Consider the following 25717-nt stretch of genomic DNA (forward strand, 5'->3'; position numbering starts at 1 on the left):
CAAAATGGATCAGAGACCTACACATAAAAGCTAAGACTATAAAACTCTCAGAAGAAAACAGGCAAAAAGCTTCATGACATTGGATTTGGCAATGATTTCTTGGATATGACACCAAAGACACAGGCAACAAAAGAAAAAATTAACAAATTGGACTTCATCAAAATTGAAAACTTGTGCAACAAAGGGCACCTCTGGCCAGAGGTGGAAGAAATGGTGGAAACTGAGGATTTAAATAAACAGGGTAACTGTAGACAGTGAGGAGGGCTCTGAAGGAAATAAGCTGGGTGATCAATCAGGGCATATTTTAGTCCATTTAGGCTGTTATAACAGAAATACCATAGACTGAGTATCTTACAGATAACAGAAGTTTACTTCTCACAGGTCTGGAGACTAGAAGTCCAAAATCAAGGCATCTGCAGATTCAGTGTCTGGTGAGAGCCTGCTTCCTGGTTCATGGATGGCTGTCTTTGCACTGCAGTCTCATATGGCAGAAGGGGGCAGGGAGCTCTCTGGGCTCTTACAAGGATCCTAATCCCATGCATGAGGGCTCCACTCTCATGACACAATCACTTCCCAAAGGTCCCACCTCCAAATACTATCACATCGGGATCAGGTTTCAGTTAATGAATTCTTGGGGCACACAAACTTTCAGTCTATAGCAGGGTGTTCTCAGGAAAGGCCACTTTAGATAGGGCTTTAGCAGAAGCCGTCCCTCAGGAGGTGACCTCTGCACTGTGACCTCAGGAGGAAGACTGGGCCGTGGAAAAAGCCGGCAGTGGGCTCATCTATAGGAAAAATCCATAGGTTCGGGTATTTTAGAAAACTTCTTCCTGAGCTAAGGAGTGTAATAGAGACAAGCACTCGATATTTTGCCACAATGGGCTTATGTAGATTCATCCCTCTCTCAAATAATGCTGGACTTTGACGTGGGAAATAAGAAGCTTGGGCTGTGCTACAGTCCTGAGAGTAACTGTGCTCTGAGAGGATATTTTAAAACAATTATCCTCCTGTCTAGAGATCATGCTTATATTATATGTGGCCATCTCCCTCTTTTTGGAAGTCTATTCCCTCTTCCTTTTCTTAACTTGACATCTGGTAAAAGAGAATTTTCTTTAGCAATTTAAAGAAAACAAAACCCCCAAACCACACATGACACTATCTCAGTTAAAATTAAAAGTTTAATGTAAGCATCAAAAATCATGCTAATGATGAGGACTAAAAAGTAGGTATTAGGCAAACTTATAAAACAAAGTACTATTATTTTTACACTTCAAATACATCATAAAGTAAAAAATCGTAAAATATCAACATGTGCAAGGGAAGCATTAACAGTCCTTTCAGTGATTTGCCATAAACAGATGTTTTAAAAGTGCTACAGTTTAAGGCATTACATTTTAAAGTTTAATAAACATCTGATTTCAACATAATCTCACAGAAGAGTTTTTTTCTCAAGTTAGCTACAAACTGTTTGGTTAGGGGGTACCGAAAATGCATGTATAAATCGAAGAGTAATAAACTTGCTAATGCAAAGTTATTAGTGCAATTCCGCAGCGTATGAAATTCCAGATCAGAACAAACTACCCTGCACATGGTACACGATAATCCACACATACATCATCCATCTAAAGTCTCCAGGGGCTTCCCTGGTGGCACAGTGGTTAAGAATCTGCCTGCCAATGCAGGGGGCACGGGTTCAAGCCCTGGTCCAGGAAGATCCTACATGCCACAGAGCAACTAAGCCTGTGCGCCACAACTACTGAGCCTGCGCTCTACAGCCCGTGAGCCACAACTACTGAGCCCACGTGCCACAACTACTGAAGCCCACGCTCCGCAACAAGAGAAGCCACCGCAATGAGAAGTAGCCCCCGCTCACCGCAACTAGAGTAAGCCTGCGCACACCAAAGAAGACCCAATGCAGCCAAAAATAAAAATTAATTAATAAACAATAAATAAAGTCTCTATAACAACCTCTCCATTCACTCACAGTGCCTATGCATTTCGTTCTTAGTTTTTCTTTTTTAATTAACAAAAATCCTCAAGGCACCTAAAGATTGGCCTGTATTTCATTTATCCATATTGAAAATGCAGAGGGCAGTATAGAGACGTGGTACAGGAAGAACTCTCCAGTTACAAAGACTGGTAGGTTTGAAATGCACAGCGGTACTTTTCAACTACATGTAGGCCGTAACTTCTCTAAGCCTGAGCTCCATCAGCTACAGAATGGCATCCTCTTACTAAACATTCTTTAAGAATTATGTAAGCACACAAGTAAAGCATAAAGTATGGTGCCAGCATGAGGAAAGGCTCAAAAGTACAGTTGCTTATATTATTATCACAATCTTTCTATATAAGGAGTATAATGGGAGAATAAAGAAAAGGGCTAGCCACTTTTGGAGCATGTTCTCTTCGGGCAGGTCAGTTCTTCATTGTCTAGGACTGCTCAGACATTTAGCATCCTGGCCTCATGGCAACAAAAAAGCCATTAGCACCCCCATCACTGTGATAACTGAAAACACACCCACATATTTCCAAATATCCCCTGAAAGACGTCATTACCTTTTTTGAGAACTGTTCTTTTAGAGGGAGTTTATTTATTAAGAAACAATTTAGTTATCTTAAAAAAATTAAGAATGCCTTCCTGTCTTTGCAAGTCTTCAAGGATGAGATACATTAGGCCTGGTGGCAGGAAGAACGGTTAAGGAATGTTCAGTACAGTTTGAATCCTTTTCTCATAAATCCCAGTATTAAAATTCCAGAGCTCACTATTCAGGGCTCAAGTCAGAAGCCAGAGCTACATCCTTGTGAGTAAACACAGCAGAAAGGAATTCTGCCATGAAGCCACTTCTTCAGCTAGGCTCACTGTTCATGTAGCTGAAATAGAAGGCAGATGTATACATTCAGACAATAACCTTTCCTCAACATACTAAACAAGGGTCCACTTCATCGCATGTCTACAAAAAGTAAAAACTAAAATCATAAACGAAAAGATAATAACAAAACAAGTCCTCCAAAACCGACATAAGATCTGTGTCAAGAAAAGCTCTAGGGCTTCCCTGGTGGCAGCACAGTGGTTAAGAATCCACCTGCCAACGCAGGGGACATGGGTTCGAGCCCTGGTCTGGGAAGATCCCACGTGCCGCGGAGCAACTAAACCCATGCGCCACAACTACCGAGCCTGAACTCTAGAGCCCATGAGCCACAACTACTGAGCCCACGTGCCACAACTACTGAAGCCTGTGCACCTAAAGCTCATGTTCCGCAACAAGAGAAGCCACTGCAGCGAGAAGCCTGTGCACCTCAACAAAGAGTAGCCCCCGGTCGCCACAACTAGAGAAAGCCCGCGTGCAGCAATGAGTACCCAACACAGCCAAAAATAAATGAATAAATTTTAAAAAAATTAGAAAAAAAAAAAAAGAATCTGCCTGCCAATGCAGGGGACACGGGTTCGAGCCCTGGTCCAGGAAGATCCCACATGTCGTAGAGCAACTAAGCCCGTGCGCCACAACTACTGAGCCCGCGTGTGCCCTAGAGCCTGTGCCCCGCAACAAGAGAAGTCACCGCAATGAGAGCCCACGCACGGCAATGAAGAGTAGCCCCTGCTCACCGCAACTAGAGAAAGCCCACGCAGTGACGAAGACACAACACAGCCAAAAAGAAATTAAGTAAAAAAATAAATAAATAAGAAAAGCTCTAATTCATTGTCCCCTAAACCCACGTCCTTCTCTGATGAAGTATTCAAGTCTGAACACCACTTTCATGTTGTCATGGGTCTTAAACAGGTAGGTCTTCCTCCTCCTCCTGAATTTGTTCTCCAGAGCTTAACAGTGCTTTGGTGATGTCAGAAAAGATGGAGCGTTTGACCATCATTCATGCCAAGACAGAGAGAGAAGTCAAATTTTGTTACCGTCATTTTCCACGTGGAATGACTGAGGCACTGAGGGATGAGAAGAAATGCTCATTGGTGGAGGCTGCTGGGAATAAAATCCGGATCCCCTGCTTCCGAATCCAGTACTTTCGTCACCATCCCCCAAGTCACGTGCATTACTAAAATGGCTGAAGTTTCCTTCTGAGGAACCCTCCGAGACGAAAGGTCCCACGTGCTCTACCCTCTTTCCAATCTCTCTCTAATCCAAGCCTAACCTAGACTTGCAGAATTGCTGGATCCGCTGTCAATTACAGAAGGAAGAATCTGTTTAGAAGGACATGTATTTACATTCTCTGCACCATCTCTTCCTGGAGATGTTCTTTACCTCTTTGAAATGATTATATTAAACGGATGTGGGGCTAAAGTTAGACCATATTTCCCAGTCAGGATCGGCTTCGAGTCCTTAGGCAAAGCAAATGTGAAACTCTGCATGAGGCTCACGAACATCAGGAATAATTCCATCTTTGCCAGCTGCTCTCCCATACATACCCGCTTCCCTAAAAATGAGACCAGGAAAAAAGGTAAGGATTATAATACCGGCCCTTTTCCTACCTCAAAAGGGATAAATTTATGAAATTTCTAAATTGAGTGTTTTAAAGGCAGACATAGAGAGTTTTGAAATAAAATTGCCACATATACCCCGTGGCTTCCCACAGTCTATGCTGATCAGAATTTTTGCATACCAAGTTCACATTTTAACTCCTACTCATAAAAACCTATCCACATTCTAGATAGGAACTAGAGACGGAGCCAATGAGGTGGGCTACCTTGTCTCCTCCATACTGACTTATCTCTTTCATTGCTCTTATCTGAAAGATTAAGGAGAAAAGATATCAAATAAGAATCTCTGGAGCATTCCTTTTCTATAGAAAGAAGCCTACCTGCCCTAATCTAGGAACCTAAAAGAGGGACTGGTGAGATTAGAGAGCCCACCCTCTCACCCACCATTCAGGCAGGTCAAAAGCTGCTCTTAACTCCAACAGTTCCCTGGGACTCAAACAATCACCTGGACAACTCAAAAAGGAAGATTTCTAGTCATATTTAAAGATTTAAAACCAATTGCTTTCACTTTGTTTTTAAAATCTGAAATAAACATAGTGGAGATGCATTATCTAAGTTATTTCTCTCTTATATTAGCTTGCCAAGAAAGAAACATTTTTAAAAGAGTATCATGAAATAATAAAAGATTCTTTTGGTTCTGTTTCTTTTTAAAATTATGCCATTAAGAAAATAAAAGTTTAACTGACCTATCCCAAAAGGAATAAATGTTTCCTTTTTAATAAGTTGTCCTTGATCATCCAGAAATCGATTAGGGTAGAAATCATTTGGCTTCTCCCAAATGGCTGGGTCTCTGTGTATTGACCACAAGTTGGGTAATACTATCGTGCCTTTAGGAATGGTATACCCTTGGAGCACTAAAACAAAACAAAACGAAACCACTGTATCATTCAACATGCTTTTACTGATAACTCTTGGTAAACATCACTCTCTAAAAAAACAAACAAACAAACAAACAAAAACTAGTTACATATCTAGCTTCTTAATTTGCTGAGGTACTTGAGGGCAGAGGCAAAACCTTATCAACTGGCATCCTCTCCATACCCTCCCAGGACCCAGCCTGACACAGGGCACAGGAGTTGCTCTGATGGATGTTGAGTTAATCAATTAAATCAAATGATAAAAACATTACAATTAAGAGAAAACATTAAAACGGGAATCATAAGGCATTTCAGGTGAACTTTCCCAAAGAATTACAAATTCCTAATACTTGTATACAATTTTACAGTTCCCAGTCTTTTATGTGACACAATACAATGAAGAAGGTAAACTAAGGTAAAGGGATGTACAGGGAAGTCAATGCTGGTTCATACCAGCTGACAAGTTCATATGCACTTTAAACAATGCCCCAAGGATACTGCACACACCTTATATTTAGTTTACACCAAAGAAACTGTTAAGTGATCCAATGTCATTTATAAGTGATTGCCTCCTACAACTGTCTTATAACTAGATTTAAGCCCATTTCATCATGGGCTATCTCCGGAGGACGAAAACTCCTTGTTACGAGGGATGCTTACAGTGAGTCTGAGTGCCTAAATATCAAGGTCACTGCAGGTGAAAGGCTGAAACATGTGCCTTCAGAATCAGATGGGCTCTTCTAATTCTTTAATATTTGTGCTTCAGTTGCAGAACCGCAAAAAATGAAGTAGAATAATTCCCAGTTAAACTCCTTAATTTCATAATTAGGCTAGCTCTTCGGGCCTCCAAGAACAGGAGGACAGAGAGGGGCCTTTGTTAATTCTGGAGTTTTTTTCTGCCAGTACAGCCACCTTAAACGGCAGCATAATTTGACCAGTGTAAGTGTGCACGCTCTGAAGGCTAGAGAGCTATTTACCAAACAAGCAGGGCTGGAACGCCAGCCAGTACACCAAATAAGGGACAGCTGAGGCGGAAGCATCCTCTGGTCATTTGATTATCCATGACAACAAACGCTTGCCACAACCTCACCTCAAGTCCTCTGGATGAAGGGGACGGGCTTCCCTCGAGGGCGTTCCAAGGAGGAAGGCCCTGGACTTGCCTGTTTTCTCTGAGGTCATGTGAGGGATGGACAGTGGCACCACCACACTCAGCCTCTGCACCTCCATGATGGTGGCTTCTGTGTAGGGCATCCGGGCCTTGTCAGTGAGGGAGGGGGCACGGTCACCACCAATGACCCTTTCAATTTCTTCATGAACCTTTTCTATACAGAAAAAAAAAAAAAAGGAAAGCATAATCCAAAAGATAAGCCAGGAGAGACTGCCCTCCCATACACTCTTCCCATCACCATATCCACACAGCTGATAAGTCGGCAGCACAGGCCTGACTTGGCCTCAGTGAAGTGAAACACTGATCAGATATTCCAGTGGAGGCAGCTGGTCCCAGGGACCCTGTACCAGCCTGGGATTCTGAAGGACGATGGCAGAACAGACAGAGTGGCAAAGGGGAAAGCACTCTGGATTCAGGAGCACTTGGAATCATTCTCTCGTATCAACATCTGATTGACTCTAAGCTTTTACCTGTGACAACGTGTGGTAGCCCAACATGACCCCCAGTGACTCCCACTTCTTGGTGTTCCCAACTTCGTGCCATCCCCTCCCACTCTGTTCCAAATTGGTCTATGTGACCGACAGAATAAAGGAGAAGCAATGGCATGACCGTTCTGAGCTTAGGTTATAAAAGACACTATGGCTTTCGTCTTGGCCACTTACTCTCTAGGGTCATTCATTCTGGGGGAAGGCAGCTGCCAGTAAAGCAGCCCTACGGAAAGTTCCAAGTGGCAAGACCTGCAGCCAGCCGCCACGTGGATGAGTCATCTTGCAAGTGGATCCTTCAGTCCCAGTCAAGTCTATAGATGTTTGTAGCCCCAGGCCAACATCTTGATTACAACTGCGTGAGAAATCCTAAGCCAGACCATCCAGGCTAAGCTGCTCCTGGATACCTGATCCTCAGAAACTATGTGAGATTATAAATGGTTGTTGTTTTAAGATGCTAAATTTTGGGATAATTTGTTACTCATCAATAGTTAATGAATATAGGTAGGCACAATCCCATCTATAGTAGGCAGGAAATGGTCCCTCAAAGATGTCCACGCCATAATCCCCTGGAACCTGTGAATATGCTACCTTATTTGGTAAAAAGGGACTTTGCAGATGTGATTAAATTAAGGACTTTGTGATGGGGAGATTATGCTGGATTTTCTGGGTGTGTCCAGCCTAATTACATGGGTTTTAAAATTGGAGAACTGGGACCTCCCTGGTGGCACAGTGGTTAAGAATCTGCCTGCCAATGCAGGGGACATGGGTTCGAGCCCTGGTCCGGGAAGACTCCATATGCTGCAGAGCAACTAAGCCTGTGCGCCGCAACTACTGAGCCTGCGCTCTAGAGCCCGCGAGCCACAACTACTGAAGCCCACGCGCCTTAGAGCCTGTGCACAGCAACTGCCGAGCCCGCGCGCCTAAAGCCTGTGCTCCGCAAGAAGAGAAGCCACCGTAATGAGAAGCCCGCGCACCGCAACGAAGAGTAGCCGCAGCTCACCACACCTAGAGAAAGCCCGCGCACAGCAACGAAGACCTGATGCAGCCAAAAAAAAAAAAAAAAAAATTGGAAACTTTTCCCGGTTTAGAGTCAGAGGGAGATATGACTATGAAAGAATGGTCAGAGAGATGCAACATTGCTGGCTTCAAAGATAGAGCAAGGGGGCCACGAGCCAAGGAAGCCGCAAACGGCAAGGAGATGGATTCTCCTCCAGAGCCTCCAGAAAAGAACGCAGCCCTGCCAACATCCTGACTTTGGTTCACTGAGACATGTGTCAGACTTCTAATGTACAGAACTGTAACATAACAAATGTGTGTTGTCACTAAGTGTGTGGTTATTTGTTGTAGGAGCAACGGAAAATGAATACACTATTCTCTCCTGTATCCTTCCACTATGAACTTCCACTGAAATTCACGACCTATTGGTATTGATGTGGCGGAACTAGCTCCGTGACCTTGTGAAAATCACAGAACTTCTCTGGGCCTCTGGTCTCATCTTCAAAAAAGACGAATGGGTTCAGATGATCACTATGACTCTCTTCAACTCTAAAATAGTCTTCTCTAAAGTTCTTTCTTCATCATAGATTTCACACAGAATCAGACCTGTAGAGATTTAAAGCAGATTCAAGCAAGCTGTGATCTTAGTGCCACTGTCTAGAAACTTGGAGTTTCGTGGTTAACACCTTACCCATTCCCTATGAGATGCAAGTATTTCCATTTTGTTTTCCAGCCTGAAGACATTGCTTACTGACAGGAGCCACAGGATCACAAAGGTTGCTGATTTAAATGGAAATGAAAAAAAATATATCCTGGTTTTGCCATGAATAAAGGAAACATCTGTTTATTACCTTGTATGTCGGGGTTCAGTGACATATACAGGAGGCACCAAAGCAAAGAGTTAGTTGTGGTATCAGTGCCAGCAATGAAGAGATCGCCAATGATATAAAATAAGTAATCTTCATCAAAACTACTATTGCTATTATTTTTCCTCTCCTCCTCCACATGGAGAAGATACATGTCTATGAAGTCCTGAGGGTTCTCTACATCCAGAGACTCTCGATGGTCTTCGATGATTTTTTTAAGGAAAATAGTTAAATCCTTTTCAATCTGTCTTAATTCCTTAAATGGTCCAAAGGGAAGGTAATAAAGCCACGAGCATATGTTGACCAAGAGGAGCTGGGTGTTCAGACAGATTTCTAACGCTCGTGACATAAAATTAAGCATTTTCTTAAACTCACTATTGGTGTAATCAAACCGCTGGCCAAAGCACAAAGAGCAAATTATGTTAGAGACAGCGTTGTTGACAATGGGGAAAGGATTGAAGAGGACTTCTCCATTCTTTTGCATTTCCTCTTTCACATATTTGAACTCCTCAATAATCTTGGGCTCCAAGCTAAGCTTTCCCAAGCCAAAATGACGAAGAGTTGAATGAGAGAACTTCCTCTGTTGTCTCCAGACTGGACCATAATGTGCGAATACAATCCCTGCAAAAGGACACCAAGGAAAGAAGGTAAGAAAGAGCAATGCTTGATAATTAATACTCAACAGGACCAACCATGAAGGGTATTTGTATTTCTCAAGTCACTTGTGCAAAGGTCATATACGAACAGATAAAGATCACCAGCCAAGAATGACTAGCAAAATTTAGTTATCAAGATAGTGTATGTTTATAATAACAAAAGTCATATCCAATTTGATTAGGAAAATTTTCTATAAAGCTTATTATTATATATACTAACTCCTGGTGAAATGAAACGAGTTTCCATTTCTAGAGTTAGTGTAAATTTCAAAACCTTATTTTCATAAGAGTGAATACAGACTAAGAAAATATTTCAGGCTAGATAAATGTGAACAGAAGGATAAGCATGGTTAACAGATTGCACATGAGGGCAGGGACAATATCTGATTTTGCTCATCATTAAAATCCAAACTTCTGGCATAGTGCTGTGTACAAAGGAGGAGATTGTTAAATATGAAATGAATAAATCAACAGCCCATTGGCCATCAAAGTTTGGATCAAATAACTGGCAGGTAATCTAAAATGTCTGTAGTTGCAAACAGCCCTAATTTAAAAACATCTGAACTCAAGGGCATTCACAACTACATCTTATTTGATTCTCACTTATGTTATACATCTTCCACCATCAAACCCAAAAGAATTGCTCCCAGATGTTGTATCAGATTGTTCTCAAATTTTCCTTGTTTCCTGTCACTTACTTCATTCTCTTTTCCATGGTGTGCTTTATTGTTTCAGCCAGCTCTCCTCCTTCCATTTTTCATCCACTTCATTCCTGCTACCTTCAAGGACATGCTTCATTCATTTAACAAATATTTCTGAATGCCTACTATGTGCTAGACACTGGGATGCTGTGAATACAGCTGAGAATGAAATAAAGACCTCTCTCGGTGGTTATGTCTTCTCACAATCTTTGATACCTATATAAAATGACTCTCAATAGAAACATCCACATGGTCAAATGTATTGGATGACCTGTCACGTCCATTTTCCTGCCTCGAATATTCCACACATCTGCTCAAATCTGATGTTGCTTTCTAGGCCTTTTGTTCAGGTGTTTTGTGACTTCCATTTGACATCATTTAGAAAATTTTTTTGACCCTCCTGTATTGAATTCATTTCCTGGATTCTATGTCTTTACCTTATTTCACTCCTGTATTTTGCTGACGGCCATCCTCTAATAGGTTCCTGGGAAAGGACACATCAGAAGCAAATTTCTAAACATTTTTCGAAAATGTATTTATTGTACATCTTCCCCTCCATCAGAATTTTGAAGACATTGCTAAGAGTGCATTGATGCGTCATAAAATATGTACACCTTCAATGGGACTAGACATTATCAAATTCTTCTCCAAAGTGGAGAGTACACCAGAAGTACATGAATGATCTCTTGTCAAATAGTTACTATCACTTTTAGTCATCAACGTTTTATTTTTGCCAATCAGAGGGTTGAAACGCATCTCATCTGATTTTTATGTGCATTTCCCTGATTGTTACAGTGGGTTGGAGCAGCTTCTCATATGGTTACTGGCCAGGTTTCTTATTCTGTGATTTGTACTTAATAACTGTGCAATTTTCTTCTTCTTATATATTCTACATGCATAGCAGACATTATCTCTCATCATGTGAATTGCTTTTTCATGTTTTAATGCTATTACTTGATAAACATGCTTTAAAGGTAGTTCCATTTCTCAATCTTTTTCTTAGTGATTTGTGCTGCATGTCTTACTTTAGAAATTTTTTCCTTCCACAGGTTTATAAATACATTCTCTACTTTCTTGTAAAATTTAAAAATCTTGCTTTTTCACATTTAAGTCTCTATAACCTACCTGGAATTTATATTTATGTTAGGTATTCCTACTTATTGTGAAGAAGGAATCCACTTTTCTCCCTATTTTGATAGCCTATTGTTCAAGCACCATTTATGAAACAGCCTCTCCTTTTCTCTACTAATCTACAACATTTGCTGTACACAGGCAGCTCAGGTTATAGGTTTTCTAGTCTGCTATATTGTACACTGGTGTATTTATTTATGACTGTGCTTAAAGCACACTGTATTAACTATTGTTACTCTATAATAAGATCTAAATAGACTTTATAGTAAGTCTTAATATTTACTAGGGAAGTCCGCACCGCCACCACCTTGTTCTTTTTCAAAATTGTTTTTTGATTACTCTTGGCTCTTTACTCATATTTATCAAACTTTAATCAGCTTGTCAAGTTCTATTTTTAAAAAAGCACCTTTGAGATTTTGATGGGAATTGCATTTAACTTACAGATTAATTTGAAAATTGTCTTCTTTATAATTGGACTTCCCTGTAATCCAAGAATAAATCCAACTTTGGTTATGATATTTTTATGCTTTTTTAAAGACATTGTTGGATTTGGTTTCCTAATATGTTAAGTTTTTAAAAATTCATATTCATACATGAAAATGGACTATAAATTTCCTTTCTCATAATGTACTTGTCTGGATATACTCACCTCCTAAAATGAGCCATGGTGTATTCCTTCTCTCTGGAAGAATTTGTCTATAATTATAATGGCATGTTCTTCTTTTTTCCTTACCTTTATTCTTTTGTTCTTTTTCAGATATATAAAATTAGCTATCTAACTAATTTTCAGACCTTTATCCTAATAAAGGATAGTTAAGGTTGTACAATTGCCTTTGGGTACCACTTTAGCTGCAGTCCACCAGTATTGTGTGCATGTCTTTTCAATGCATTTTAAGTATAAAAATTTGGGGACTTCCCTGGTGGTCCAGTGGTAAAGAATCCGCCTTACAATGCAGGGGATGCTGGTTTGATTCCTGGTTAGGGAACTAAGATCCCACATGCCACGGGGCAACTAAGCACGCAGCACGCGCGCCACGACTACTGAGCTCGCGCGCCTCAGAGAGCCTGCGTGCTGCAAACTACAGAGCCCACGCGCTCTGGAGCCCTCGCTCCACAACTACAGAGCCCATGTGCCCTGGAGCCTGTGCACCACAACTAGAGAGAGAAAACCTGAACGCCAGGACTAGAGGGAAGCCCACACGCCGCAACGAAGAGCCCTCATGCTGCAACTAAGAACTGACACGGCCAAAAATAAATAAGTAAATAATAAAATAAATCTTTTTAAAAAAAGTATAAACATTTTTTTCTATTATGATTCTCTTTTGCCACCTAGATTAATTTGGCTTATGATGATTTTTGTTTGTTTTTCTTTTTGTTTTTTTGCGGTACGCGGGCCTCTCACTGTTGTGGCCTCTCCCATTGCAGAGCACAGGCTCCGGATGCGCAGGCTCAGCGGCCATGGCTCACAGGCCCAGCCGCTCCACAGCATGTGGGATCTTCCCAGACTGGGGCACGAACCCACGTCCCCTGCATCGGCAGGCGGACTCTCAACCACTCCGCCACCAGGGAAGTATGATGATTTTTGACATTGATGAGGCTAGCTTTTTAGTCTAGTATGTGATCAATTTTAATAAAATTTCCAAATAAAATTGAGAAAAATTTTTATATAAGCAATTGTTGGGTATAGGGCCCTCTTAACAACAGAGAAAGCTACAGAACTGTCAGAATCAAATCTTCTTTATCCCTGCCAAAGTTTTATCTGCCTGATCTATCAACTATTCAAATACTTACGTTAAAATAATTTGCACTAATGGTGCATTTGTCAATTCCTTTTTTCAGTTCTGTAAGTTTTTGTTACTTATAGATATATATCATGGCTATATAGATATTTATACATAATATATAAAATATTTTAAAATTAAGATATATAAATATATAAAATTAAAATGTATTAAAAAGTGTATATATCTACCTTGTTAGGTACATATGTATGCTAGACAACATTGTTAGGTACACTCAAATTTAGAAATAAATGTCTTCTTTCTATTAGTTTTTTCAATATTTACTTACAGTCCCCTACATGCCAGATACTAAGGGCATACAGATTTAAAAGACACAGTCTTTGTTCTCAAGATGCTTCCAGTTTTGTGAGGAGCTGGATAAACCAACAACTCTAATACACTGTTGTATGTTAGACGGTACTGAAGTTGCATATTGTATTGAATGTTGTATGGTGGATTGCACTAAAGTTGCACAGTTGGAATGCATGGTATTGAATGCTGCATTGTTGGACTGTATGGTATTGAGTGTTATATGTTGGATTGTACTGAAGTTGCACTGTTGGGATGTACAGTATCGAATGTTGTTATGTTGGACTATATTGAATGTTGCATTGTTGGAATGCATTGTATTAAATGTTGTATGTTGGAGGTGTATTGAAGTTGCAATGTAGACAAAGGAAAAAGCACCATGTCAGCTGAGGGAAAGCAGTACTTCTCAGAGAGGACATCTGAGTGATACTTCATTTGTAAATAAGGATGTGTATGAAGGCACATTTTAGAAAAATAAAGAACTTGGGGGAAGTTAAAGAGGGTACAGTATTTCAAGAGGGCTGAATTATCTTCAGGGAAAAATTCAGGTTTAGATAAGGCAAGGAAATGGAGGGAGGCTTCTCAAAAGAAACTAATATCTGGGCATTAGGTATTTGACAACAATCTGACAGGTATGAAGTGCAAGATAAGACTTGACCAAGGAGACAGTGCCTGAGAATGCCAGGGATGAGAGGCAGGGACAGAATTAATGGCCTCAGGGTTTCAAACGTTACAAAATATCCATGTCATGAAGCCAGAATGGCTTAAAGCAGGGGTCCCCAACCCCCGGGCCACGGACCGATATTGGTCCATGGCCTGTTAGGAAGCGGGCCGCACAGCAGGAGGTGAGTGGTGGGTGAGTGAGCAAAGCTTCACCTGTATTTACAGCTGCTCCCCATCGCTTGCATTACTGCCTGAGCTCTGCCTCCTGGTGAGTTGTATAATTATTTCATTATATATTAGAATGTAATAGAAATAAAATGCATAATAAATGTAATGTGCTTGAATCATCCTGAAACCATACCACCCCCCCCCCATCTGTGGAAAAACTGTCTTCCACGAAACTGGTCCCTGGTGCCAAAAAGGTTGGGGACCGCTGGCCTAGAGCCTTAGAGTGTTTGGAAGAGGTTCAGGCATACCCTGTAGTTGCTGACATCTCCATTCTTAGCCCTGAATGTATACAATGGATGTATACAAAGACTTCATCTCAAGGAGGATAATAACACTGAAAAATAAACATGGCTCCAAAGCAAAAACCAGGACTATTGTTTGGGAATGACAAAAACATACCCTCAAGCGAGTCTGGCAAAAAGGCCAGTTAGGCTGTGGATGGAACCAAAAAGCAGGAAGAGCTGGGTGTTACCACCTTGGAGAAGACTAAATGCCACTGAACTCCTCTCTGCACCTGTTTTTCACTTCTTTCTTCCTGACTGACTTCATTCTTTCCTACTGTGAACCAGCTTTTCCAAGAACTGGGAGCTATCTTGAGATGCCCATTCTCCCATTTTCACCACGGGAGATAAAAGCCCTCTAAAGCCCTCTATTCTCTAGTTCTAACCTGAAAAACGCTGGGGAAGGACTCAGATGTTTCAGTCAGGTATTCCATGGTGATACCAATTTGGAATACTTTACATTTATTATTTGGCTTGAGGTTTCCAAACTATGCCACAAATATCAATTCTTACCCCAAAACTATGTGTGGATCGATCTGTAGCTATGAACTTTTGAGTTGTGTCCAGCCCACAGATTCACCACCATCACAAAGAGGTGAGATATTCTGATCAAATCACCTTTGATCAGGGGTCTATCCCCTGACTAATCACTGTGGTCAGAGAGGGGAATTCATGTAAAGATATGGCACCTCCCATTCCAACCACAGTTAATGGATACAAAAGGGTGGTGGAGCCAGAGTTACTCAGAAGAAGGGGGTGCTCTTGTCAGAGGACTAGGTGCTAGACGGCTGAAACAAAAATGTACCTCAAACCAAACAAAGGATAGGCTAAAATGACTATGATACATTCTCACAAAGGAATATTGTACAGTTTTTAAGAACTTTGTAGAAAATTCAAAAATATGGAAAAATATTCATAATACTTTAAGTGATAAAAATAATTTTAAAGAGTGTGAAGAATATGTTTCCATTTCAAGGAAGCAAATATATTTTTTAAATTACCTGTACATATAGAAAAAAAAAATACTAGAAGCCTGCCACAGATTGAATGTGTCCCTTCAGAATTCATGTTAAATCCTAATGCCCAGTGTGATGGTATTTGAAAGTAATCTTTAGGATGTGGTTAGGTCATGAGGATGGAGCCCTCATGAATGGGATTAGTGCCTTTATAAAAGAGGCCCCAGGGATCTCCCTTGCTCCCTTCACCATGTGAGGTTACAGACAGTTGTCTGTGAGTCAGGAAGCTGGCCCTCAACAGACACCAATCAGCTGGCACCTTGATCTTGAACTCTCAGACTCCAGAAATAAATTCTGTTGTTTATAAGCCACCTAGCCCATGGAACTCTGTTACAGCAGCTCAAACAGACTAAAACAAAGGTGATACATAAAAATGTTAATAGTGGCTATCTCAAAATAACACTGATCACAGATGATTTTCAATTATTTTTTAAAAGAATTAAAAGGAATTCTTTTACTCCTGTTCCATGTTTTATGTTTTACAATAAGCAACATATATTACTAAAATAAAAATAGTTAAAATACATTAAATTTGATGCAATTCTACATTAATCACACATACGTTTTCTTTCTCTTGAAGCAGAGAAAGTGTTATCCACTGATTATATTTGCCCTTCCCTTCCATAGGGTCATATAAGTGTCCCTCTTAGTGGGAATTCAGGCCTTCTTGAAATGAGCATGTAACTATTTAAAATATGTACTTTACTGCATTTACTACAAGATGCAGTTATCTCGTTTTCCTCATTTATTTTCAAATTGCTCAAATGAACTTTCACTTTCTATCTTTATTTCCTAATTTCATTTTGTATCTTGTACCCCTTCGAGGTAGTCAATCCTGACTGGTCTATCCTGTACTTCTAAAGTTCTTCAAAATTTCCTTTTGCCTCCCATTTTCATGTCTTTGCAATTTCCTCTGACTCTTGCTCCAAGTTTCTAGAAATCTCTCAAAATTAGAAGTAATCTAATTTCTATCAACAGGGAAATAGATAAATTACAAAAGCTAGAGGTAGAAAGATACTTTATAAATGTATGACATATGTAAGGTTTTAAAAAACATACCAAATAAAGTTATGCACTGTTTATGAATCTGAAGCAAATGTGAACAGTGATGAATGAGTTTATATTATTCTCTGCACTTTATATTTGAAATATTTAATAATAAAAATGTGATGTGCATAAACCTTTGAGAAGAAACAGACCACACTTAAAGTACTCTTTTGGTAGCCTTGGCTCTGACTTTGTAAGTATTTTTTTTTATTAAAGTATAGTTAATTTACAATATTATATTAGTTTCAGGCATATAAGACAGTGTTTCAAAATTTTTAGATTATACCCCATTTAAAGTTATTATAAAACATTGGCTATATTCCTTGTGATGTACAACATACCCCTGTAGCTTATTTATTTTATACATAGTAGTTTGTACCTCTTAATCTGACTTTGTAACTTTATTAACTATTCCTGCTCAGGAACAGAATCAGATGGACGAATAAGTATGATGGGCATACCTAATGTAGAACATCTTTCTGGCCTATCTACCTTACTATAATTTTCATGCTTAAAAAGAATATCAACTTGTATAAGCATGATAATTTGAAAAACTCAAATATAATAAATAACCTCCCTACATTCTAGAACTTGATGGCAATGTGTTAAGTGAACTATTTCCAGCACATCACTGGTCATGAAATATTCCTTCTCTTCGAGTCTCATCAACTTTAGCAGCAAAACTCTTTTACAAATATCTTATAAAAATAAATATAAACATTTAATAACGTTATTGGCCTCTAATTCTTAATATCACTTTTCTTTCTCTTAGAGTCTATGCATCCTGCTTCTGGACAACTTCCCATTTTACAATCTTGCCACTGGAAACAGCACTGAAGGTGGCTCGGGCACTCCTCACATCTTGCTGAGCTGAGCCGCTCAGCCTTTCACTCCTGTGGCCTATCTTCTTCAGGATGACTATGCCATCCAATTCTTGATCTATGACGGCTACCCAGAACTCATCTGCTTCTTCATCCTTCGATGGGCATCTTGAAATAAACTCACATTCTCCCCTTTTATTTTTCACCCTTGAAACGATTCCTTGACTATCTACATTTTCCTATTCAGATGGCCTGTTCTTTATTCCAAGTTAAATCAACAAGCATTTTCCTTGTGACATATGGTTCTTGCTTTACTTTCTCCTGTCAATCACTTTCACCAGCAACATAAATTTCTTACAGCACATTTGCCCAACACATATCCACCAGAATACAAGAGCAGCATCACCTAAAAAGTCCTAACTGTCTCTTGGAGGAATTAATGCTTTAGTTGAGATGCTGAAGCACCAGATTACCCCAGGCTCCCAGGACTTTACAAAATAAGGAGGGATCCAATAATAAACTGTGATCCAACTAATACTCAGAAACTGCCTTATAGATTCTTAACCAAACTATACACCCACCAAGAAGGACTTCGAAGAAGAAAATCTAATTCCTACCTTTAAAAATCAGGAGGAAAAGACAGATGAGCAACAAAAGTGACAATATAATGTGGTAAGTGCATTAACAGATGTTAGATGTATGTATGTATCAATAGATGTATGCATGCATTCGTTCATTTCTTGATTACCTGCTCTGTGCCGATTAGAAGGCATACAGTGGTTAACAAGATGAGCCAGATCCTTGCCCTCACAGAGTTCACATTCCAATGGTAAGTGGGGTTGGTAATAGGCTAAATGCTTTCAAAGTTTTTAATGAATGAGGTTAGTGAAATATAAATGAGATAAAATAAGTTGTGATATTGGGCAGTGTCTAAAACAGTAGTGAAAGGTGACAATTGGCCTCAGAGATGATAAGGAATAAACAAAGTAAAAAGTTATCCCAGGGGACTTCCCCGGTGGCGCAGTGGATAGGACTCTGAGCTCCCAATGCAGGGGGCCCGGGTTCGATCCCTGGTCAGGGAACTAGATCCCACACGTGTGCCACAACTAAGAAGCCCGCCTGCCGCAACTAAGACCCAGTGCAACCAAATAAATAAATATTAAAAAAAAATTTTTTTAAGTTATCCCAGGCCTAAGGATGACAAAACCCAGTAGCCTGAGGCAGTCACCAACCTTCCAGGAATCAGCTTAGTGTGTCCAGAGCAGACACTGTACTTGAAATGTACAATAAAGCGAGAGTGGAAAGAGATAAAGTGAGAAAGGCAGGCAGAGGCCAGATCCTTTGGGGCACAGTAGGTCTAGTATGGAGTCGGAAACAACTGGTTTCAGTGGGGGAAGCGACATGATTTGTTCTGATTCACATTTTTTTTTTTTTTTTAAAGAAATCCCTTTGGCTGCTGTATGGATAAAAGATCAGAGCAGAAGCAAGCAGGCTAGTTAAGAGGCTTCTGGAGTAAGAAATGAAAAGCGATGGTAGCTTGGATGAGATGGAGAGAAGTGAATGGATACAGAACATGGATATATCTGCAGCAGGCTGACAAGACTTACTGACTGGTAGGGAATGCGATGAGGGTTTAAACGAAAACAGTGGTATCACAGAGAAAAGAGTAGCTCACCTGTACCTGGGAGGATAGAGAAATAGGTCACAGAACACATTCTCAGAGAGGTGACATTTAAGCAGGTATGAAAAAATACAACACAAGTGTTGGTGAGGATGTGGAGAAACTGAAACATTGGCTGCTGCTGACAGGAATGTAACATGGTGCAGCTGCTATGGAAAATGGTATGGAAGTTACTCAAAAATATTAAACATATAATATGATCAAGCAATTCCACTTGTGGATTTACACCCATAAGAACTGAAAGCAAGGACTTCAACAGATATTTGTAGACATACCATGTTCACAGCAGCATTTTTCACAATAGTCTAAAGACGGAAGCATGCAAGTATCCATCAGGGGACGAATGGATAAACAAAATGTGGTACATACATTCAACGGAATAGTATTCAGTCTTAAAAAGGAAAGCAATTCTCACACATGCCACAATATGGATGAACCTTAAAACATTATACTAAGTGAAATACGTCAGTCACAAAAGGATAAATGTTGTATGATTCCACTTGTATAAAGTACCCAGGATAGTCAAATTCACAGAGACGGAAAACAGAATGGTGGTTGCCAGGGGTTAGAGAGTTTTTAAATGTTTAATGGGTTTTTAGTGTTTGTTTAATGGGTATAAACTTTCAGTTCTGCAAGATGAAAAGAGTTCTGGAGATAGTGGTGATGGTTTCACAACAATGTGAATGACTTAATGCCACTAAACTGTACACTTAAAAATGATTAAGATGGTAAATTTTATGTTATTTGTATTTCACCACAATTTTTTTAAAAAGAGAGAGGAAAAGAAAAGCAGAGGTGGGAGTTCTCCAGGCAGCCATGAGAACGGAAGAGAATTCCAGGTAGAAGAAGCAGCATGTGTAAAGACACGGAGAGAGTAAGGTATGAACTGTGACATGTATGATTTATTTTTCAGTGGGACATTTAGAATATTAAGATCATTACTATTCATTTAAAATCCTGATGCAAAATTCTGGCTTCATCAGATTCTGAAAAGTCTGGATCTCTTTATACCACATGCCAGGAAGAGGAAGTAGTAGTTCATTTACTTAATAAATAGTTATTGACTCCTATATGTGCCAGGCAGGACAAGGAATAACTCTGTCTTCCTAGATGTCAGTCTAGTGGTGAAGACTCACATTCAGGCCAAGGTTACAGAATTATGAAGCCTCAATATTGATAAGTGCAGTGAAGGAAAAGTACTTGTGCAATGAAACTCGTTCTAACAAGGGAGACTAACTTACCTGGAACGGAAGTGAGGAAAAAAACTCCCTGAGGGAAAGACATTTAGAGTCTGTCATACAGAGCGAAGTAAGTCAGAAAGAGAAAGACAAATACTGTATGCTAACACATATATATGGAATTTAAGAAAAAAAAATGTCATGAAGAACCTAGGGGTAAGACGGGAATAAAGACACAGACCTACTAGAGAATGAATGGACTTGAGGATACGGGGAGGGGGAAGGGTAAGCTGTGACAAAGTGAGAGAGTGGCATGGACATATATACGCTACCAAGCGTAAAACAGATAGCTAGTGGGAAGCAGCCGCATAGCACAGGGAGATCAGCTCGGTGCTTTGTGACCACCTAGAGGGGTGGGATAGGGAGGGTGGGAGGGAGGGAGACGCAAGAGGGAAGAGATATGGCAACATGTGTCTATGTATAACTGATTCACTTTGTTATAAAGCAGAAACTAACACACCATTGTAAAGCAATTATACTCAATAAAGATGTAAAAAAAAAAAAAAAATTAACACCTGACCGAAGAGTAGGATTGACACAGACGGAAACACAGTCTGGGACCCGTGCCGGCCAATAAGACAAAGGGGAACACTGATAAACAAAAAGGGCAAATGTGATATTCTGTTGCAGCGGATAACATGTTTACCAACGCTCAAAACTGCCCATCTTAGCCTTCCATAAGCAGGAATCACAGAAACTATAAACCTATTGTACATTAGGTTTGCCAATTAGTTCCTATCGTGTTTTCTGGACTTCCTATCTTACGAGGAAATAATCTTAAACTCTTGCACCCAAAACGCAAAAGGTGTAAATATCCCTCTCTCTTTCTAACACGGCCTAAGTTTCTCGTCGGGAACACATTCTGAAGAGTGAGGCCTTATTCTGGGAAGGAGCAAATACTCCTGGAAAGATGGAACCTGAGCGAATACTCCTGGAAAGATGGAACCTATCACAGCTGCAGGGGATCTCAAAGGCAGCGGGAGTGGGAGGCAGCGCCGCCCTCCCCCTCCCGCGCTGGGTGCAGGTGTGAGGCAGGTTGGGTGCGCGCGGCCGCAGGGGAAACAGAACCCCCAGCTCCGGCGCACCTGCAGCCCCATCCGCGCGCTCACACGGCCCGTGACCCCTGACCCCCAAGGCTCCCGCGGCCGCGGCCCAGCTCACCCTTCCCCTTGGTCAGGATGTAGTTGAGCGGCATCCGCGGGCGGTCGCTGAAGACCTCGCCCTGCTGCACCAGCGCCTCGCGCACGCTGTGGAAGTCGTTGAGGACCACCACCAGGTAGTGGCCGATGAAGAAGCTGTAGATGTTGCCGTACACACGGGCCAGGTCTGCCAGGAGCAACTGCACGCCCAGGCCCGAGGTATTCAATTCTCCGGTCCTTGCCCGCCGGTACGGCCAGCTCTTCCGTCGGAGGAAAGGCGGCAGCAGCACGAAGCCGAAGTTGCCCACCACGGGCCAGGGCGTGGGCCCGGGGGGGATGCCCCGCTTCGGGCGCCGCCACAGCCAGCTCCAGCCCAGCAGCGCGGCGAGAACGAGAAGCAGCAGCGCGCCGCCCGTGGGGTCCAGCCGCAGCAGCCCCGGGGGCGCATGCAGAAGGCGCAGAGGCCAGGGGGAGTCCTCGGCGGGAGCCTGGGGCAGCCCGGCGGAAGCCATGGCCTGTGCGCCGGAGTCCTCAGCCCCGGCCTCCTGCAGCTATCCTCAGGAGAGCACACGCAGACGCCGGTGCGCGGCCCTAAGGCCAACTCCCCTGGAAGCCCGGGGGCGGGGAGGAGAGCGGCGGAGGCCGCTCCGGATTGGCTGCGCCCACCGCTTCCTCTCCAGCCCCTCCAATCAGCGATGCCCAAGAAGAAACGGGGACGCGCTCGCAACCAGGCTGTGGCAGTCCGCGGACCAGGCTGGGCAAGCTGTCTGGAAGTTGGCCGCCCTATCCGGGTCGCGCCCCTCCGCTGGGTCAGACTTGGCTGTGACCGCCCCTGAAAAAAAAAGATGCTCGCACCACACCTTTACGCTCTGATTGGTTACCGGATTTCTTGTGTTATTTGTCAGTTGAGTGCTTAAGCCGTGCCAGGTCAACAGGCCCCTCGTACGACTCAGCCTCAACACCAGCGCTTCTACCCTGAGCTGGGCGAGGGGGGTCCCCGCCCTATCTCCTGGTAGCAAAAAGACAGGGGTACTGCTTTATCCAAATCGGGATTCGGAGGAAGAAATGACCCTTTCCTCCACCCACTGACAGCAGGATGATGGAAATGCAATGCGTAGAATTTGTAGATGTAGGTGGCCAACGCTCCGGAGAAAGGATGGGTGGGGAATAGTGGGGTGGGTGGGGTGATGCAGTAAAGCTCTTATAACTTGCCATACACGGGAATATCCCTTTTATGTGGAGAGTGAAAGCTCAGCGTCCGTTTCAGCGTGTGGCCTGGGTAAAGCCGAAGACCTAATCCAGAAATTTGCTTGGAGGATTTAAGTAGCTAATAATATAAAAAGAAAATCAATCGGGTGAGGAGTGGGTCACAATATCATTATAACTATGCTGAGGTTGAGATTTTAAGTGAGAATTGTGTAATGCTTTAAATACGAAGTCCTTTAATTTTCCGTAATTATGGCTCGTAGGCACTTCCCTTTTCTGTCTTCTACAGGCTAAATCCTCTGGTTTCTTTTATGTTAGGTTGACACAGAATTGTCGATACTAGACCATTTTCTGTCTGCTAAAAGGCCAGTCTCGTATAAATCAACGTAACTGATGATAATGAACAAATGTTTCCCATTTTCTGATCCTTTTTATTCTTTATTTCACATCTACTCTGTTCTAATACTATTTTTGCCATGCTCTTCATAAATTATTTTAAGCTTCCCCAAAAAACACACCTCTTATCTTCTATAAGTAACCATTGTTAGATTACTTTTCTCATTTTTTTTCAATTTAGAGAATTTAAAAAATTTTACCACTTGTTTGCACAGATGATCTTCAATATATCATCTGATTCTCTTCATAGCCTGTTCTCCAAAATAGTAGCCACTAACATCTTTCCTTACAAGCAACTTAAATTCACAAATGATTTTAAAATAGTTGACCATGTGACTAATTTAACGACCTTAACAGACACCCTCTTATACAGGATATAATTACATTCACATTGTTCTCCTAAGTAATTCTCTTATTTAGGCTAACAGCTCTGTGATGCAGATAGGAAGTATTATAGGCTGAGTTGTGTTCCCCCAAAATTCATATGTTGAAGTCCTAACCCCCAGTACCTCAGAATGAAACTGTTTGGAGATAGGGTCTTTAAAGAGGTAAAGTAAAATGAGGTCATATAAGTGGACTGTAATCCAATATCACTGGTGTCTTTTTAAGAAGAAGAGATTAGGACATGGACAGACACAGGGAAGCCAACATGAAAACACAGGGAGAAGATGGCCATCTACAAGACAGGGAGAGAGTCTTCAGAAGAGATCAGCCTTACCAACACCTTGATCTTAAGAGTTCTAGCCTCCAGAACTGTGAGGAAATAAGTCTGTAGTGCTTTGTTATGGCAGCCCTTGCAAACTAATAGAGGAAGCTACATTGTTCATAATACATACTATGGATAAACTATTTTAAACATGACACCACATAGCTCATTCAGTGCTTCTTAGGGATGAATTTCCCCAAATGATATTCAGGGCTTTCTTGCCAGAAAACGGAATACTTTCTGCTCCATCCTTCCTATTTTAAATAGATGAATAATATAATAATCAGTAGCAGTAAAGGAAGAGAATACTAAAAGATCTTTGGGCTGGGGAGAGAGGGAAAGGAGGACAAGAAGGGCATTAAGGAAAACATTTTAAAATTGAATCCCCAAAGATAATTTTAAACCACTTGCTTTCTCACTGGAATCCTTCTTGCTGTACATGGATTTCAGCCAGAATTGTTAGTAACAGTACAGACAACAGAATTGTTGGTAACAGTACAAATAGTACAGATATCCAAAATATCTGTACTATTATTGTTATCAAGAGTGGTGTTGGGCTTCCCTGGTGGCGCAGCGGTTAAGAATCCACCTGCCAATACAGGGAATGCGGGTTCCAGCTCTGGTCCAGGAAGATCCCACATGCCGCAGAGCAACTAAGCCTGTAAGCCATAACTACTGAACCCGCATGCCACAACTACAGAAGCCCGCAGGTCTAGAGCCCGTGCTCCGCAACAAAAGAAGCCACCACAATAAGCCCGCTCACCGCAACAGAGTAGCCCCTGCTTGCCGCAACTAGAGAAAGCCCGCACGCAGCAACGAAGACCCAACGCAGCCAAAAAAAAAAATACATAAAAAAATTTTTTAAAAAAAGAGTGGTGTTAAAAGAGAGAGGTGTTAAATTACTCTGTTTGTAAAACTACAATTGTCCAGCTGGCTGGTAATTCCCTGGGAGGTGAATGCTACACAGTATATCCATCCAGAGTCAGTGAGCATGAACAGAGAGGGCTTATGGCTTAAGAAGAGTTTGCAAAATGCTAATGAGAAGAGAAAGTTGAAATGCTAATTATTTATTTAGTGGCACAACTCCACTAGCCATTTAAAAATTAACCCCTTCATTTCCTTTAAATTCCTATGATTTGCTTCATATATACTCCTTTGAGTGTCTTCTACATATAGTGTTAGGTACTTCCTTATGTACTCTCTGAGCGTCCACGTACCCTACATGAAATTGGGATAACAAATGTGCCTACATCAAGCATAAAGACTGGATGGAGTAATTAGCACAATGTCTGGCATTTAGCTCAGGCTCGATAAGTACAAGCTGTAATTGTAATAATTACCTTTGGGCCCTGACAATGCTTTTAACTCTATGGGTTGGCCGTATTGTCTCACTTTTTCACCCCTTGCAGCTTTACCTGCCCTTTCCAAAATTAGATTGTGAGACTGGCCAAGATATTAACTTGTTTTCTATATTCAGCCTTTAGGACTTGTGTGATGAACAAATAAACTTGCCCATCTTCAGTATTACCCATATCATTCTTCTCCAGTTGAATGTATTATGATTTTCCTGGAGAAGAGATGAAGGGAGGAAGGACCCTGAAACATATCGGTGGAAGGCAGCATCTCCAAAGTAACAAAGTCCAATTCTCAAAACTTTTTATTTGGACAAAGAGGTTCCAGGATTAGAAGAAATTTTTTGTTTAATGCCCAAACTGGAAACTATCCAGGTGTCCTTCAACAAAAGAAGAGGAGGAAGGAAACTGTGATATATTTGTAAAATAGACGACTGGTCAGCAATGAAAAGGAATAAGTTATCATACACCCCACAGCATGATGATTCTCAAAAAAACCACTAT

The 25717-nt window shown here is 41.3% G+C and overlaps 2 protein-coding genes across 2 annotated transcripts in view; both read right to left on the reverse strand.

Annotated features, from left to right (window-relative positions):
• Window positions 1–1160: 1160 nt before the first annotated feature.
• Window positions 1161–22194, reverse strand: CYP2U1 (cytochrome P450 family 2 subfamily U member 1). Its single transcript, XM_030864106.2, has 5 exons — window positions 21576–22194; window positions 8847–9482; window positions 6504–6665; window positions 5173–5340; window positions 1161–4422 (listed from the first exon to the last, which is right to left on the reverse strand). The coding sequence occupies exons 1-5, from the start codon at window positions 22063–22065 to the stop codon at window positions 4247–4249; spliced, it is 1632 nt and encodes a 543-aa protein (XP_030719966.2). The 5' UTR covers window positions 22066–22194; the 3' UTR covers window positions 1161–4246.
• SGMS2 (sphingomyelin synthase 2) overlaps window positions 9385–25717 on the reverse strand; it is a 114946-nt gene continuing 98613 nt past the window's right edge. The window contains exon 8 of the transcript XR_009563952.2: window positions 9385–9482. The gene's annotated coding sequence lies outside the window, so the exon portion shown is untranslated. The remainder of the gene's footprint in view (window positions 9483–25717) is intronic.

Source organism: Globicephala melas, chromosome 5, assembly GCF_963455315.2.
Source record: "Globicephala melas chromosome 5, mGloMel1.2, whole genome shotgun sequence".
Classification (NCBI taxonomy): Eukaryota; Metazoa; Chordata; class Mammalia; order Artiodactyla; family Delphinidae; genus Globicephala; species Globicephala melas.

What these genes read in the sequence shown, in the direction of transcription:
- CYP2U1 (XM_030864106.2), bottom strand. Translation starts at nt 22,065, where the DNA reads ATGGCTTCCGCCGGGCTGCCCCAGGCTCCCGCCGAGGACTCCCCCTGG. An exon ending in CATCCTGACCAAGGGGAAGG is followed by an intron (nt 9,483 to 21,575) that starts GTGAGCTGGGCC and finishes GTCCTTTTGCAG; the next exon opens with GGATTGTATTCGCACATTAT. An exon ending in ATTTATTCCTTTTGGGATAG is followed by an intron (nt 4,423 to 5,172) that starts GTCAGTTAAACT and finishes TCTCATTTTTAG; the next exon opens with GGAAGCGGGTATGTATGGGA.